At 35.0% G+C, this 17,894-nt stretch overlaps 2 protein-coding genes and 1 pseudogene across 4 annotated transcripts; 2 read left to right on the top strand and 1 right to left on the bottom strand.

The window, feature by feature from the left end:
• Nucleotides 1-1,005: 1,005 nt before the first annotated feature.
• Nucleotides 1,006-6,490, top strand: LOC142552768 (zinc finger protein CONSTANS-LIKE 10-like). Of its 3 annotated transcripts, XR_012821870.1 has the most exons (6): nucleotides 1,009-1,261; nucleotides 2,199-2,898; nucleotides 3,308-3,499; nucleotides 4,208-4,470; nucleotides 5,396-5,666; nucleotides 6,220-6,490. XR_012821870.1 is itself a non-coding variant. In XM_075662577.1 (5 exons), exons 2-5 carry the CDS (start codon nucleotides 2,326-2,328, stop codon nucleotides 5,523-5,525), a joined length of 1,158 nt encoding a protein of 385 aa, XP_075518692.1. In that variant the 5' UTR covers nucleotides 1,009-1,261; nucleotides 2,199-2,325; the 3' UTR covers nucleotides 5,526-6,201. The 3 variants fall into 3 exon arrangements, 2 of the variants coding, with proteins under 2 accessions (XP_075518694.1, XP_075518692.1); XM_075662577.1 differs by lacking the exon at nucleotides 6,220-6,490 and having other exon boundaries at nucleotides 5,396-6,201; XM_075662579.1 differs by lacking the exons at nucleotides 3,308-3,499; nucleotides 6,220-6,490 and having other exon boundaries at nucleotides 1,006-1,261; nucleotides 5,396-6,201.
• A 954-nt stretch (nucleotides 6,491-7,444) lies between these two features.
• Nucleotides 7,445-9,366, bottom strand: LOC142554275 (uncharacterized; annotated as a pseudogene).
• Nucleotides 9,367-11,715: 2,349 nt separating this feature from the next.
• Nucleotides 11,716-17,678, top strand: LOC142552767 (WD repeat-containing protein 26 homolog). The gene is made up of 5 exons (XM_075662576.1): nucleotides 11,716-11,936; nucleotides 12,943-13,813; nucleotides 14,700-14,801; nucleotides 15,182-15,811; nucleotides 17,344-17,678. Exons 2-5 carry the CDS (start codon nucleotides 13,031-13,033, stop codon nucleotides 17,557-17,559), a joined length of 1,731 nt encoding a protein of 576 aa, XP_075518691.1. The 5' UTR covers nucleotides 11,716-11,936; nucleotides 12,943-13,030; the 3' UTR covers nucleotides 17,560-17,678.
• Nucleotides 17,679-17,894: the final 216 nt, after the last annotated feature.

Here is a 17,894-nt window from a genome sequence, read left to right as displayed (position 1 = left end):
AAGGAATAAAAAATACGCAGAAATCATAAATATTAATACGTATGAGTAGGTTTTTTGTGATATGGTTTCATGAATCTTTATCTGTGAGATGAGTCAACTTTATCGATATGCACAAAAAAATAATACTTTTTCATGGATGACTCAAATAAAATACTTATCTTATACAATACGATCCATGAGATCGTTTCACACAAGTTTTTGTCAATACATACATATTACATATTGTTTGTAACTACAAATGGTTTATAATTTATTTTTACTTCTTGAAAATGAAAACGTTCTCTCACAATATGCCGAACGTGGTGTTCGTGGGGTAATATGGTCATCCTCACTAAAATGATCTCTCTTAAAATGTTCCTTTATTTCGTTTTATTTTGCCCGTAGATTGAAGAATTTCAGACGTCTCTCGTCGTAAGTCGTGACCAAATGGTATGACAATTATTAATTATCATCGTTATTCATTACCTCTATAAATATTTTTATGTATTAAATATATATAACATTAAAGATATATTTATAACCAAAATTATGTGTTCTTTATTTTTAAAATCAAATTTAACATAATTATAATATTTCTATCAAATATGTATAACATTAAAGATGTATTTATCACTAATTTTTTGGGGCAAGTTTTTATCATATCAAATAATAATAACCCGTCTATCTAAAACAATACCAATACTCCGTATTCTCTTATGTATAAAAGACTAGCTAAGAGAATCGGTAATCAATCTTAAGATTTTGAGTGTAAATCACAACATGTCTATATAATTAATATTATCATAAAACAATTTTGTCACTTCATAAATATAATATCTTCCTCCATCACAGTTTTAGTTGTTTAATTAAATAAATTACTTTATAATATTCAATCATGTGATCCAAAGTAAATAGTTAAATAATTAAGTAATTCCAAATTAATTTAATTGGATATAAAAGTGAGGGCCTAACTCTTATTTATTTCCTCATGATGATGAAAAGGATCGGGCAAGAGGCCCACATGCCCATCTCCCTACTCTCTCTCCTCTCTCTCTCTCTCTCTCTCGCACTTTTTAGCACTTTTATGATATAATAGGAATTAGTTGTAAGGATTCAAACACAAACCCCAAAAAATAGGAAAAATCTACTAAAAAGTTCCGATCTTTTTCAGTTAGTTAGTGTTCCGCGAGTGTGCACCTGATGGGAAGCGTCCTCTACGTTTTTTCTTCTGTGTTATAACGATGATTCCTCTATGTATTGGAAGCGGCTGCTGCTAAATCGGGTAACTTTATTTCTTTCTGGATAACGGAGTTAGCTTTGTTCTTTCCGTTTTTAGATGTCTGGTTCTTTGTGGGATTTGTGTTGTGTTTTAAAATTAACATTTTATTTCGTGTGTTTCTGATGTACGGGGAAATCTTGGGCAAATTCAGCTGATAACTACAGTTTAATGATTTTAGTGTTTTCTTGAATTGTTGGATTTTGTATTCTCGGAGCTGTATATGCTTTGTGTGAATCTCGAGGTAAATGCTCAAAGTCCCGTCTTGTGGTTATGTTCAATTTGCTCTTTTCACTCCCTTCTGTAAATCTTCCCCTTTAAGTTTAGATGATTTCTTTATTTTTTAAATCATGCACCGAAGACAAATCTTATGCTTGCTAGTAATCTAAGTCAGGTAATACTTACGTTTAGGTTTAGATTGCTTGAAAATTTTACTTTTTGGCTCCGTTTCTTCGTCCCCAAAATATGATGGATTTTCTTGTTTCAAAATATATGTATATATGGTGGATTTTGGAGTTGTGCCTTTTCCTTTCTTTTTTGACCGAATGGATTACCTGTTATTCTTTTGACATCTCTAAATAAGTTTTTATATTGTTGGGCATAGCGGTCATGTTGGCAAAGAACAGTTGAATAAGTGGGGTGAAATCCGTTATTAATTAATGTATAGTAATGAAAAATCACATATTTCTATAGAAAAAAAAATTTTAAGTCAGGGGGCAACTACAGTTCCCTTACAGCCCCGTCCCTCTGACACTGTTAAAAAGTCTTGTGATTATGCTTGTCTTGTTCTTCCAGGCTTTGAAAAAAATATTGTTCACGCTATTTGCATGATTGCACCATTGGTTTCAATGTAGTTTATTATAACGTAGACAAATTTTTTTTCTCGCAGATGTTGGAATCTGATATCTTGTAAATGTTATTTTCTTTGTGCCTGTTAATGCAGGTTCTTTTCCGAGAAAAGTACAGAAATTTATAATTTTTGGCTCGCTAAAAGAGTGAGCTGCAAATTGAAGGAAGAGAGAGTTATAATACTCTGATACAGGCAAATAAATAGTTTGATTTATAAGACTATGGGTTATCTTTGTGATTTCTGTGGGGAGCAAAGATCGTTTGTATATTGTCGGTCTGATGCGGCTTGTTTATGTTTATCATGTGACCGAAATGTTCATTCTGCAAATGCTCTCTCAAGACGTCACTCAAGGACACTTGTGTGTGAAAGATGCAATTCTCAGCCTGCTTTTGTTAGATGTATTGAGGAAAATATCTCTCTTTGCCAAAATTGTGATTGGATGGAGCATGTTGGTTCCAGTACAACTCATGTGCATAAGAAACAAGAAGTAAATTGTTATTCTGGCTGCCCTTCAGCTACAGAACTTTCAGCAATTTGGTGGTTTCTTTTAGATTCAACAAATGAGAAAGGAAAGGTTTATATGAGCATTACTGATAACAAGCCAAAGGATTTCTTAGGTCCTCAGCAAAAGGACAATGTTCAAGATGCATCCCTTGAGGCAGAGGATAGTGATCTGCATACTGAGGATCTTGATAAATCAGTAACTCAAATGGATTCACTATCACCTTTACTTCACCCCAAGATACATAACATGGTCCAGGCACCTGGAGTTTCTCAGTCTACTATGCCAAAGGTAGCCATATTCTCAAAATAGTTTCTTATTTTTAACTGATGTTTTTCTGATCTGCTTTTGTGATCTTATGGATATGGTTCTTAATTCGCTATTTTAAATCGAATTTTCGGGTTTTTGTCATCTCCGTTAGTCTGCGAGTCTCGCAAATATCCATGGAAGATGAAAGATTTTAAGCTGCTAATATTGCCGGCACAAAATCTTACTCCTTGTATTAGCATGGAGCTTGAGCACATGCCAATTTAGTCACTTAGTTGAGGGGGAACTGAAGAGTGGGGAAGTGTTTGATGGTGAATAGCCACGATAAAAAAAAATTACCAGATGCTAAGTCATTATTATTAAGAAACAAATGGTGTTAAAGTATTGTTTTATACATATAAAATACTGAAAAAACTTCTCCTTTCGCCCGCAGGTTTTCTTACCTGAAACAAAGGGACCTGATGTATTTCAGGACAGTAGTTTCTACAATGATTTTAATGTGGACGAGGTTGACAAAGATATTGAGAACTATGAAGAACTTTTTGGTGTAGCTCTTAGTCATTCTGAACAGCTTTTTTATGATGAGGGACTTTTTGGGACGAAGGCCATGTCTTACACTGCTGGGGTAATCCCACAAATCAGAATAGTGTTATATCATCTTTTTGTTTTTGTATGGCCTAAATACCTGTGATTTTTTAAAGACAGACTTTTTGTTAAAGCAATACCCAAAAAATTCGATGAATCAAACAAATTATCACCCTGCAAAATCAGGAGCAGGATACATCAAATACAATCAATGATATGCATGGGTTTTGATTTTATGAACTTAGTGGACCATCAGAGGTTCTTCATTTTCAAATATCTTCCTGTTCCAAGCTGTCCAAATGCAACAGACCAAGCTTAACAGTGCCAAGATTCTTTTTTGATGATATGAAAAGACCGTGAAAGCTCGTTCTTGTACTACTTAAATGCACTCCTTGGATTAGTTTTCGGTCTACAAATAGCCAGCCAACACCGCATGTACTGCCTAATCTAAGCTCTAGATCCACAGTCATAGAACAGATGTCCAATAGTTTCATCAGCTAAGTCATAGAAAATAATGGTTATTCTTGTCCGCAGAGGATTAAACTTCTAATGGTTATTCTTGTCTGCAGAGGATTAAACTTCTAATGCTTGTTCTTTTATCTTGATGTGGTGGCTGGTAACTGATTTGCTGACAATCTTTTCCCCTTAAATTATTGTTCTATGATTCTTGAAGAGTTTCCCTTCCGTTAATAACATTTTGGTATCATATCATTGGCTAATAAAAATAATATTTCTTGATACATAATAGGAATCATCTGTTGGAGGGGTAAATGTTACACTACCAGCGTGTAGCAATGCAGCATCTGTAGATTCAGTGATAAGCTGTATGACTGAACCCAATAAATGTTTTGCCGGAGAGATCAGTGCGGCCGATTATCAAGATTGTGGAGTTTCCTCATCGCTGATCATGGGAGAACCACCATGGTGCCCTCTGGTTCCAGAAAGTTCATTGCCTTCTTCAAGCAGGACTGATGCTGTCATGCGTTACAAGGAGAAGAAAAAGACACGAAAGTAAGAATTCATTTTTATTACCTCCAAATTGTTGTGTATTGGGATACTTCTACCACACAGAGTGTTGTAGGAAGGGTTTGATATGGTTTATAAGGCTGTATAAGGAATTTCTCTAGTAATTTGGTGGGAAATTTTTTGTCAAATGAGGGTCAATATAAAATCTTCGCCAGTCCCTTGTGAACTGCCCGTGTTCGATCCCCACCCCTTAGATTAGGACTCTCAAAAAAAAATATAGTCTCTTTTGCAGGAATCTGTGTCGGGAATGACATAATGGTGTCAAAGTTGAGTATTATACAGAAACTTCAGGAACTAGTTGTTATGACAGAGAAAAGGTGACGTGCATGGGAACCACCTGTTAAACTGTAGTAGCCACCTCTTAAATTTCAGTCTGTGACCAGTGGAGCTCATCGCTTCTTTTTTGTAATTATAATATTTGCTTCCTTATCAGTGTGTGACAAGGTTTATAATGTGAGACAAAAAAATTCTCTAGGAACTTGGATTGATAATTTTCATAGAAAGAAGATGTATATGGATGGAATAGTTGTCCGTAATGTTCGTCATGAAGAGTCTCAGTTGCATGAGTTTGTGGGCATGGGGCGTAAATGTGCAAAGGTGAACTTGTAGCACATCTATTTTTTTAAAAGATGATAATGAGTTCAAAATGTTTTCTTAATTTTCACCTATTTATTTCATTAGTCGTATCTTGTTCTTTTTTTAAATAATCAATTGGAATAATTTCCAGGGATCTCTATTCCTTGCACAGTGTGGATGAAGTTATGCTTTTGGTCCCTTACGACTCTGTGTTCTCCTTTTTAGCAATGAATTTTGGCTTTTAGTGCCTTGCGACTCCTTTCTTCCCATGTCTAAGAATGAAGTTTTTATCAACTTTCTCATGTATTAATGTGTCATTTGGATGGCATAACAGATTTGAGAAGAAAGTAAGATATGAATCTCGCAAGGCAAGAGCTGATGTAAGAAGAAGAGAAAAGGGACGTTTCATCAAGGCTGGTGATGCTTATGATTATGATCCATTGATACCAAGCCGAGGCCACTGATTTTAACTTGTCAAAGAAGAAGGCGAGCAAACACAGAAGGAAGATTTTCGTACATAGGATGAAGTGCACTAATATCCCCTTTCAATAACAAAATTTCTGCCAGAGGCTGATTTGTTATAATCATATGAAGCCGCAGGAAAGGTACTAACTTTTCTCTGTCTCCCACAAAATTGTGCACAACTGTGGGAAGACGAGAAGATGGATTTCTTACCAGCTAGTCTAGATTATTATTGTCTGACGAAATCTATTTATATACAAATGTGCCATATATCACAAACTTTCAAGCGTGCCTTATGGAAATCATATTTCATGTTGGCGTCCTTTTCTAGATGCACAACGGTTTCGCCGTCTCCGGTTTAACCATGACTAGTTTTCTCGGATCCAATATATCTATCATTCAAGTTTCTTCTTGATTACCATGGCATCTCTATAAAGATCTGATCTCGGTTTGATCATTACTAGTTGAAGCCTGTTCATGATACCATCTAAAAGATGAGAACCCATGTCAAAAAACAGAAGTTTTACTAATATGTATATTTTACTGCTTGAGTACAGTTTTGAATCTTCTTATTCTTGGAAAACGAAATTGTTTCGTTTCAATTCTTTTTGTGCAAATGTAAGTATCCATTCACATTGAGATTGTTTAAATAATTTGTATCATTCACATTTTCTTGAATCTGTACTCTTTATGCAGATGGCTCTGCGTAGGTTGCCTTTGTCCAAGTACAGATTGGTCATTTGGTTTCTCGTGCTTCTCATTTGTGTTAAATTCTTCCATCCTTAAGTTTCTGGATATCACAAAGGGTTGAAAAATAACAATCAAGCATCAATATCAGTACCTCAGAAAATGTAATGAACCAGCCGATTCGAAAATTTAGATCAAGGGAAAGCGACTAAATTGATGTTGAGTGAATAAAGAAATTGTACTCGTAGAAAAATTATGGATATAATTGGATTGCTTTCCGGGAGGTTATTTTCTTCTCTAGGTAGAAAACATATTTGGTTTCATTTTCCAATACTTCTTTCCCAAAATGTTTTTTTATGACGTTATATAATGTATAAAGGCATATTCAAGTTGACATCACTAAGGTAAAAGTAATTATGAATCATTCATCCAATATTACATTTAACCAGTTCGTCAGATAGATTTTAATTTACTTGATTTTGACATCACCAAATCGGAAATTTATGTTACCACGTGACTTCTAAAGCAAAAACAACCCCTCTAATAAATTAAAAATTAAACCAGTATCGTATTCTTCCACACATTTTTTTAAAACAAAATTTTTGAAAAAAATAAAGGCAAAAACTTGTGTGAGACGATCTCATGAGTCGTATTTTGTGAGACAGATCTTTTATTTGGATCATTCATGAAAAAGTAATTTTTTTTATGCTAAGAGTATTTTTTTTATTGTGAATATCGGTAGGATTGACCTGTCTCACAGATAAAGATTCGTGAGACCGTTTCACAAGATACCTACTCAAAAATAACTAGAACCGAAACGGATCATATCATACCGACAGTTTTGCGTAAATAGACCAATGTTGTCCTGTTCTAATCCTTCCCACTGGATTTACATAGCAGCTCAAAGGTGTAATACAGTGTAAATCAAAGTGTGTTTCCCTTTAAGCTGCTATTTTTTCTCATACTCATATAAACTTGTATCTGAGCTGTAAAAGATCATTCTATGTTCTTCACCTTAAAATCAAAGAAGTTAATTTGACAGCAAATATTCAATGTGCGGTAAAACAATACATGGAACAAATCTCCGGGCTTGCTTCGAATACAGAGATTCAGAGGAACTTCTCAAGAGTCTTATCGTAAACAAAAAAAGTATAGTAGCAAAAAGTAACACTTGATGTGATGTGAGTACATATGAATAATACCAAGTATTTCCAAAACAAATGTCGAACAAGTTCTAAACTTTCATGCGTGTGGATTAGTTACACGTATTGATACCATTCTTGCAGTCTTTGGTAAGATCATTGAAAGTCTCAATATGCCTTTTTCCCCGTGAAAGTACCTCAGAATCAACAGAAACCTTCATGAAACCATCAAATTCAACAGGCTTTCCATTGTTGAGCTTCAACATCTCGGCATACCAGTCGCTATTTACATCCCAGAGATCTCTGAAGTTCGTCAAGAAAATGTGTAGAATATTTACTCTTCAAAGGATCAAAGAATGACTTGTTCCGTTCATCTGTTGAAATGTAAAGTTCTCTTCCATCTTCAATCTTGTTTTTCAAAGTTGCAAGAAGAGATTCCGGCGACGTATCTTTATCAAGATTCGGCCATGATCCCTTGTTTTTTGCTTTCTCCCCTCTCTCGACATGAACAGCATCATAATCCCATTTCATTCTTGCTCCAATAGCCGAAGCCACATCCAACAAGGGTCTTGACTTCCAAATGAAATGCCACTGGCCGTTCAATGACAGAAGAGGCCTCACCTTCACAAACTTGGAACCAATTATTACTCGATTTTTCGTTTCCAAACTTTCTCATTATTAAAGTATCCTTCACTCGAGCTAGCTTCATAGGTGTAACCTTGGAATGATTCTCCACAAAATGAAGAGTCAATCCATCTTTTTGCTGCAACGAGTTCCAGCCTGACCAGAACTCAGCCTGGTCGACCACGGATGCCGAATCCAACAAGTGCTCAAAATCAAAGTAAAATCTGAAATCTTTGCCTTCCTCATCTTGACCGGACGACGTATACATCTTAGACAAACATATACTAAGGTCCATAACTAAGGTTCGATTCAAATATTGTGCCTCCCCTAGCATACACAAGAAACTCCATAAATACTGATCCATGCTCTTGCACCTATCCTTGCCACCTGAATAAACCAAATACTTGCCACTGCTAAATGAATCGTTTGATCCCGTCTCTGAAAAAATATCATTCACAATTTCCCCAGCCTCCGGCAGCACAATAGGATTAGCCTTCTTCTGTTCATTCTTCTTCTTTCTAGCATTCTCACCCGAACGATAACCCCCAATGCCCACCAAGCTAAACGTGCAATTCTGTAATCTTATAAGCTCAAAACTCCGATAATCCTTGTAAAATGCGGTGGCATTTGCTTCCTTAGGCTTATACATCCACGGCATATGGCAAGAACTATCATTATTCCCTTTCACTGGCTTTCCAAACCGGTAGAATTGAATGTCTTTAAAATTCTCCATTGCAGACCTCATTAATAAGAGAAACACATCGGCATCGCCACAATCAATGGGCTCGTTGACTTTTCCCCCACAACCATGAACCACAGAATCAATTTCACCCCCAGAACCTGACCCATCGGTGGTCAAGAAACCCACACCATTCCTCGCAACAGTATCGTCTGAGTTAAAAGTGGCATTCAAAGTGGGTGTGAAGAAATTTGTGATCTTTGAAAAAGGGTTGAACAACTGGTTGTTGGGCTTGTAAGATACAGCAACTACAGTGAAAACCAAAACCCCAACGGCAAATAAAGTGAAACAGAGATTCCTTGTCAAAGCTAATGCGTTTTGTCCAAGATAATCTAGCCTGAAATTTCTATACCTAGATAGATTTACTGACGACTGACCCAACATTTTCACAAACCCCTCAAGCTTCAGATCACCCCAAAAAAAAAAAGAAGAGGAAAACTAAAACCACATATTTAAAACGTGCATTATCTGCAAAACCGGTATGAAATTTGGCCAAAATATTTCCCGAAAATGGAGAGAGAATCGAGATAAACCTATGGTTTGACCGATCTGCAGAAGCTGAAGCTGAACAGTAAATACAGATATTCTCTCTCTTACCTCATGCGCTGCGAAGACTAGGTAGAAAAATACAACGTAGTGAGCTGGGGTGACTGTTTAACGACCATCCTTTTGTGCCTTGTTTGGTTAATCATTAAATAAACGTTTTGGCCAATTTTTTTCCTGTTCTCTACCACTCTTTATAATAAAAATTCTTTTACCATATAGATATGATCCATTTCATCTTTCTATGTCAAATATTACATGTAAATACATGAATTGAATTTTGTATTCATTCCGAGGTGACAAGGAGAATCAAAGTGAAAAACAAATCGAATATAAATTATTTCTCTACCAAAGACTTAGTTTTTAAATTCATTTCAAAATTACATTAATAGAGTTCAAATTATCAATTTTCCAAAAAAATCATCAGTTTATTTGTGTAAAGATTAGGTATGGACATGTTTTACATTCTTTTCAACTGTTTCATAACAACCAATAAACACTTTCGTTCTTCTTCACATGTAAAACATATCAGAAACTTAAAAAAAATTCGCATAAGATTTATAGCAAAAACATGTGTGAGACGATCTCACTTGTCGTATTTTGTGAGACGGGTCATCCATGAAAAAATATTAATTTTTATGCTAAGAGTATTACTTTTTATTCTGAATATTTGGTAGGGTTGATCCGTCTTACAGATCAAGATTCGTGAGACCGTCTCACAAAAGACCTACTCAAGATTTATTTGTAACTCATCACCTTAACTTCATTTCAGAGATCTGATTCGGTTCTACATCAGATGTGCTATCTAACAAATGCCAACAAACAGCGTTAAGTGAAAGAGTAGTTGTGTAGATATGTTTTTAGAGTAAAAAATAAGAAGCCTGATATGTATAGTGATAGAGGTAAAGTTGGAAACTTAAATATTGTAGTAGTATTTATTCTGAAAAAATAAATAGAACCAAACATAAATGAAGTTTAAAAACTCGTATTAAATGTCCATGTATTAGACTTTCTTATCTTTTATATTATTTTTCAATTAATAATCTTATATTATGTATCAAGCCGTGTCTTAGAAAAAAAGAACATGTATATCGAAGTTTGGCAATATCGTGATGCCAAACGGGACCTTAATTTAAAACAGAATGCTTGATATGACCTCCGTTCAATGGGAATCTCTCTCTCTGCCATCGAAATAGTTTTTAATTTGTCCCACCGACAAGTTGGTAGTAGGGGTAGAAGCGTCATTCAGTGCTGTGAAACTTTTTTTTACATGAAATAATTATTAAAATAAAATTAATACATCAAATACACTGTACAATATATTTTTATAATAACGGGTATTTCATATTTGTTTTAATCAGCAAATCTCAAGTTAAATCATATGCTAATTATAAAGCTTATATTATTTTGAAAAACTATAATTTTATTTTGGAATTTTTACAAATACGAGATTGAGAACCATGACATTTCCGAGGAAAAAAAATACACCTGCAATATTTTAAATAATAGTATATTGTTTATAAATTTGATATATTTTGCAAACAGATCGTGGTACCTCTAAAATATCATCTCATTTTTTTGGGCCTTTACTCAATTTTAAAATTATTCTGAATTTCAAAATCAAAATGAGATTTTCTTATAAAAAAAACAATTACAATGACAAAATATTACATAAGACGGTGAAAATCATGTACTTGTTGATACTTTGTCGTTTGTATAATTTCAAAATTTTAATTTAAGACGAGATTTTATGTTCGAAACTCAATATAACAATTTCATCTCTCAAACTTAAAGTATAATGAAAAAATCACATAGTTAGGTTTAGATTAATCGGACAGTGCATATTGATTTCAGATACTTTGTTGCCTGCCAGTGGCATGTGTTTCCACATTTGACCTCAGAAATTCGTGACAATCCCACGCGCTGCTTCGAGTCTCCTGCACTCACAGTTTTATTATGCCTTTGTTAGGTTTGGTTTTACCATGAAAAATGTTTAATGTATCTTCCGAAACTCATTTCAAATATCAAATAGTTATTTTTTAGTCGGATTTTATATCCATTTTAATATAAAGATAATTTAAAATTCACTCAAACACTTCGTCGTATCAAAATAAATCATATTCTCCAAATCTCAAAAGAACTTTTTCTACCGTCCAAACTCAAAAAACATCGAAATACATATGTCAATCACAACTCAATCTTATTTAATCCGAACACAACCTTATGTTTCCATTCACATGCTCAAAAATTCCCATGTGTGTTTCTCAACTCCAAAAAACCCGAACAAAAATTTGAAATCGCAACCAAAAAGTAAAAATAAAAATCAAAATCATATCCAATATGTAACTGTAAGAGATTGATATTATTATTAATTTTATAATTATTGAAACAAATGAAAAAAAATAAAAAGAGAAAAATATGAAATGGTAATCAAACCGTGCTGAGCGTCGAAGCATATTTCGACAGATGCCCCGATCATCACAGAGGACAATGCTCCAAAACAATTTATATCAGAAACCACCCACAATCTACTCACCAATCTATAACCCTTTCTCGCCGCCGCCCTCTGTAACCTCCTCCCCACGCCATTAAAGTTCCGGCGCAGCCATCGATTCCTTGCGTGACTTCTCGGCTTTCAATTGTTAAACATATTAGACGGCGTTTTTATTTGATATTACGTGAGTTAGATTTTGATTCTAATTTGTTAGATTTAATTTATTGATTTCGATCGATCTTTGTCCTTGTTAGGAATCAAGTGTTTATTTGGCGAGATTTGAGGCTCGATGTCTGATTTTCCCCTAGTTGGTTAAACCCTAGTGCTTTCGATTTGCTTTCACTTTGTTTTGATTGGGTTCATGCGGTTTTCTAGCGTCTGAATGCTCCTGGGATCGGTCTATGACTTCGTTTTGTTTATACATTCGGTAGACGTGATTAAATCCATGGGTTAACGAATTGCTTTAATAATTTTGTGTTGGCTTTTGATACATGTGGCCGGTTGATCACTTGGTTTTTGGAAAAGCAGCTAGACTTTTAGCATTTTTTTTTTGGTCTTTCCAAATGTTGCTTTACCTGATAAAAAATGAACCCCCCCACACCCGATTTTTCAAAAACTTTGGGAGTTTGTCTTGTTTAATATCTGCGAATATGATGTTACTCCGTTAAAAGTTTCATTCAAAGTGATTGCTTGGATACTAACAATATAAAAGTCTATCTCGATTCTCTCTTTTTTTTTTTTGTGTACATGTGTGCATCAGCAATGTGATAATAGTTTGCTTGTTCTAATGGTTGGCCATTTATCATTAAAGTTAAAAGATTGAGAAAAAACCCTTCTTGATGAAGATGACTTTACCCTTGTTGCTTTGATACCTATCATTAACATTGAATGCTGAAACATTGCTTGCTTGACTGGATTCACCATGGGGGAGAACTATGAGTTTCTTAAATTTCATCTAATGCATGTCATTCTTATTTGTATTTCTGGTCATTGATGTTGAACTCTGTTTACTAATCTAGAATGGCTCAGAGCTTTACAATCATTCACACGAATTAATCCTAATTATCTGGTTTTGTGTGCAAGAAAGGGGATGCATTTTTTTATGTTTTCACCCTTAGTCTTGCAGTTGCTGGAGATAATTTTTTATTGACAAATCAATTTATATCCTATTTGTTCATTGTGATTTGCAGAACTGTCTTCGTTTATCGATACTGGAAAGAGTTACACTCTTTCCTGCTGTTATTGTGGTATACATATATGGCCTGAAATGTGCTTTTCATGGGAGGTGTAGAGGATGACGAACCACCATCAAAACGTGTGAAAACATCCTCTGAAAAATTAAGAGGTCTTTCAAACGGTGTATCTGTTAGAGATCAAGCTAGTTGCTCAATGGCTCGCCCTATAGAATCTGAAGGGGATGATGAAGTTATTGGTTCGAAAGGTATTGTCAAGAAAGTTGAACTAGTTCGAATCATAGCGGAGGCATTATATTCTCTTGGTTACACAAAGACAGGGGCTCATCTGGAGGAAGAGTCGGGAATACCATTGCACTCCACTGTAGTAGATTTGTTTATGCAGCAAATTCTTGATGGTAAATGGGACGAAAGTGTAGCAACATTACATGAAATTGGCCTAGCAGATGAAACTATAATTAAGCTGGCATCTTTTGTAATAATGGAGCAAAAATTCTTTGAACTTTTGAATGGAGATAAACTCATGGATGCTTTGAAAACTCTGAGGATCGAGATTGCACCACTTTGTGTAAATGGTGACAGAGTTCGCGAGCTGTCTTCCTCTATTTTGTCTCCCTCCCTGAATTTGTTAGATGGAACTTCTGGTCAGGAGTCTAGGCTAATGTCTCGTAAAAAGTTACTGGAGAAATTGCAAAAATTGCTTCCCCCAACTGTCATGATTCCAGAAAAGAGATTGGTGCATCTTGTTGAACAAGCTCTGGATTTGCAAAGAGATGCTTGTAGGTATCACAACTCATCAGTCGGAGAAATGTCCTTGCTTACTGATCATCAGTGTGGAAGAAACCAGATTCCTTCTCAAACCTTGCAGGTAATGGTACTTTCAATTTTGACTAGTTGAGTCGAGAATTATATGAAGCAGCTTACTGGTAACAATAGCATGATGCAGTTATAATGACGAATGTGTGAATTCCAATTCAAACTTCTTTCTTTCATTTGTTATTCAAACTAGTCTATACTTCTTCTTATATGAAAATAAAAAAGATGTTTTAATGAGTAAAACAGTACTCAGATTTGTCCGCATAATCGGTATCTGTTAACATTCACCATTTATTCTGTTTTATTTGAAACTTCTAGTAAATCAACTGATCGATTATGTTTTCGTGACTACGTTTCTCATTGTGTAGATTGAGTCTGTTCAAAGAGATAATGCTAACACACTCTTTCCATACTGTCTCTTAAACTTCATAATAAGTAAATCATGTACTTCTTCGAATCCCCTTCGTTTTTCCCTACTCTAAAGCAAGAGAAGAGAAAAGGAAAAAATGAATGATGATTGAGCTGCCATATCTTATTCTGCATTATTAGGAGTTTGTTCGTAAATGGAAGGAGAAGTTTAAATGTTCAAAGTGAGTAGTGTCTGTCATGGCAGTCACTGAGTTATAATTATTCTTGTGTTATTGCATTGAAAGTTACTCAGTTTGATAGGAGGTTTTATTGCCTAGCTAAGTTGGTGGATTTAGCCAGTCTGATCTAATAGTAAAAACATTCTTATTTTTCATTGAACTTATTTGACCAACACTGAAAGTTTACACGTGGTTGTGCAATTATAATGACATAGCCTGATCTTATAGGTGGTTTCTCTAAATATATGTTTACTCCAAATATCATTGGAATGCTATATAGTTTGTATTTTCCATAACTACTGCCGTGTTCCCATGACTACTGATATCTTGCATTGCTTTTTAACCCTCCAGATATTGCATGAACACAGTGACGAAGTTTGGTTCTTGCAATTTTCTCACAATGGAAAATATTTGGTTTCTTCCTCCAGTGATGCTCTTGTAATTGTATGGGAGGTAATTCTGATGACTTTAATTTTATTTATGGAAGAATTGGTTAATTTAGATCTTGTTTCTCGGAACCCTTCAGTCTCCTTTGGCTTGTGTACACTAGTTTTCTATGTCATTATTTACAGTTATCGAACTCAAAATAACAATGAATCTTTAATATAATTTTTGATGAAATCTTTAACGCAATTTTGAGTTCCATTTGTTTTATATATTTGCAAACTACACTTATGAACAGTTTATACAAAATCTTTTTCGAGGAATGTGGAAGAGGGTTGCTCTTTGGATGATAAGTAGATATCCACCTCATCCAATGAGTGTTTAGCACTATTTGCACTTACATGTGATTGGATAGATAGACAAATCTATATTTTTGTTGCTCATTGTAGGTCGCAGTTGACGGCCGGGTTATCCTAAAACATAGATTATCTGGTCACGAGAAACCTGTTTCCTATATGTCATGGAGCCCCGATGATCGTCAACTTCTTACATGTGGATCAGAGGAGTCTGTTAGACGATGGGATATTGCCTCTGGTGAATGTGTGCATGTATATGAGAAAAGTGGTCTTGGCTTGATCTCTTGTGGATGGGCTCCAGATGGGAAGAGTATATTTTCTGGTGTTACTGATAAAAGCATCAGCATGTGGGATCTGGAAGGAAAAGAGGTAGAATGTTGGAAAGGGCAGAGAACTATTAGGACTTCTGACTTGGGGATCACCACTGATAGAAAAGAGCTGATATCGGTTTGTAAGGAAACTACGATACTATTATGTGGATGGGAATCAAAGTTGGATAAATTTATTGAGGAAGATCAGACAATAATTTCATTTTCTCTATCTGAAGACAGCAAGTTTCTGCTAGTTAGCCTTGTGAATCAAGAACTTCATCTTTGGAATATAGACGGTCGTGCCAAGCTGGTAGCAAAATACAAAGGCCATAAGCGTTCACGCTTTGTTGTGAGGGCTTGTTTCGGCGGACTAGAACAAGCTTTCATTGCCAGTGGAAGCGAGGACTCACAGGTAATATTTCTATTCTCTTTTTATCGTGACGTTGTATTTTATATTCCACGCGATTCTTGTTTAACTGTTTTATTTTGCTTCTATTTTATCTAAATTTCTAGTCCTGTTAAAAAAGAATACTCAGGTTGCGCATCTCTGTGGACTTTGTGATGCAAATTGAGATTTGGTTTCCTTGAAAAAAATTTATCTAGTCATTCGTTGGTTTTGTTAAACTTTGATTTATTCATATGAGATACAAAACTAGTCATTTTGGGATGCCTGTAAACGTTACTTATGTCTTCTCTTTGTTACAATTAAGTATCCATATTCCTTTTATGGAACTTCTAAAATTGATTCTAATTTGTGAAACTGGGAAGTCTTCAACTTACCTGTACTTGGATCAACTGGAATATTTTGTCACCAATTTGAGTCACGTTGGGCCTGTACATGTGGAAAAAGAAGTAACGACGTGTGCTTAGAGGTGGCAAAATTTACCCAAACCCTTGACCTGCCCGCAAATTTGGTAAATGCTTCTACGAAATGGTTGTTAATTGGAATCTCATAGGTACATGTAACGAGTCATTGAAGTTTTGTAACAAAATATAGTGGTGCTTAGCATAATTTAAATTCTCCATCTCCATTACTTCCACAGCCTCATATGATATCCCCGTGCCACAGCCAGCCCAGGAATCATCAAACCTATTCCATTAGCGCATTCTGCTAGTCTATGGACTGTTTTTTCAGGGCTAAAAGTGGCTATAGCATGGTCGCTATTTCCTTGTAATATTGTGTTATCAAACTTCGAGAATAAGAAACTTTCATGTTCTAAACCTTTTTATGGTGTGTATTGACAAGCCTGGAAATTTGTGTGCGAATATGCCGAAATGCTTATTTTTTGCTTAAGAACAGAAATATTAAACTTCTCTATCCCCCAAAATGTGGCTGAGAAGTGATCCGACTTTCAAATGCATGATTAGATTAGATGCTCTTATGTATTCCATAATTATATATATGCAGTGTTGGCAGGGTTACTGGTTTACTTTGCTCAAGAATTAAAATTGGTTCAAGAAGCACCAAGGGTGTATTTAATGGGAGGATTTCAAATCAAATTATTTCAAACTCATCCCAATTGTTTGTGCATTCTTGAATCCATGGATTGAACTCCATCTGTTTTCACATTTAACTTGTTGATCAACTAATTTAATGGGTATCAGATTCCTATAAAATGGAATCATTTGAAATCTTTTTCCAAGGCAAATCTTTCGATCCAAATGCAAGTTAATATTCTTTTGTGCTGAATAACCCCATTTATTAACTATGAAATAATCAGATTATAGATGTTCCCTGCCTTCCACCTTAAGTGTCATTCAACTTATATGGACTATGATCTAGAAAAGTTTGGGAATTTTCATGGGTTGAATTTCAACTTCGATCCTCTTCTGACGATTACGAATTCTTTTGTGTTTTAATTGGAACAAAAAACATGCTCTTTTTTCTAAAAAATTCCCGTCTCACGGAAGAGAACTGATAATACCTTGACACCGTGTGTGTAGATTTATATATGGCACAGATCTTCCGGAGAGCTGATATTAACATTGGCTGGACATGCGGGAGCTGTCAACTGTGTGAGCTGGAATCCCACCAATCCCCATATGCTTGCTTCTGCCAGCGACGATGGAACTATACGTATATGGGGCTTACATCAGGTAAACATGAATTACAATGGAAAGCATAGTAATGGTGTCCACCATTGCAATGGAGTAACATGAAAAACACCATTCCTTCAAAGATTGTATTCCTTTGCCATTGCTTTTATGTAATTTTTTTTTTTTACTTTAAATGTCAAGCTAACGGTTTATTGAATTTAATGTGTACTTCCACACTTCTATTCTTGATTCATCATATTTTGAAGTAATTCATATCCCGTGAGTCTCTGAAATTTTCAGTAGTTGACCTCCGAATAAATAGCTCATGCACTGCTGAGTTATAAAATTTGAACTTAAAATTGTTCATCCAGACCATACCAAACTGAAATTCTTAGTTTCAGTTGGTTTGTTTATTAATATTTTATGGTTCGATTTGGTTTTATATTCCGAAGGAAAGA

The sequence above is a fragment of the Primulina tabacum genome, chromosome 8 (assembly GCF_025594145.1).
Source record: "Primulina tabacum isolate GXHZ01 chromosome 8, ASM2559414v2, whole genome shotgun sequence".
In the NCBI taxonomy this organism is placed as follows: Eukaryota; Viridiplantae; Streptophyta; class Magnoliopsida; order Lamiales; family Gesneriaceae; genus Primulina; species Primulina tabacum.
The sequence above is the reverse complement of the archived record's forward strand: the minus strand, read 5'-3'. Positions and strand labels throughout refer to the sequence as shown.

Coding starts and splice junctions, on each gene's coding strand:
- LOC142552768 (XM_075662577.1), top strand. CDS start 2,326: ATGGGTTATCTTTGTGATTTCTGTGGGGAGCAAAGATCGTTTGTATAT. Junction 3,500..4,207: donor CCATGTCTTACACTGCTGGG/GTAATCCCACAA, acceptor GATACATAATAG/GAATCATCTGTTGGAGGGGT. Junction 4,471..5,395: donor GAGAAGAAAAAGACACGAAA/GTAAGAATTCAT, acceptor ATGGCATAACAG/ATTTGAGAAGAAAGTAAGAT.
- LOC142552767 (XM_075662576.1), top strand. CDS start 13,031: ATGGGAGGTGTAGAGGATGACGAACCACCATCAAAACGTGTGAAAACA. Junction 14,802..15,181: donor CTCTTGTAATTGTATGGGAG/GTAATTCTGATG, acceptor TGCTCATTGTAG/GTCGCAGTTGACGGCCGGGT. Junction 15,812..17,343: donor GTGGAAGCGAGGACTCACAG/GTAATATTTCTA, acceptor CCGTGTGTGTAG/ATTTATATATGGCACAGATC.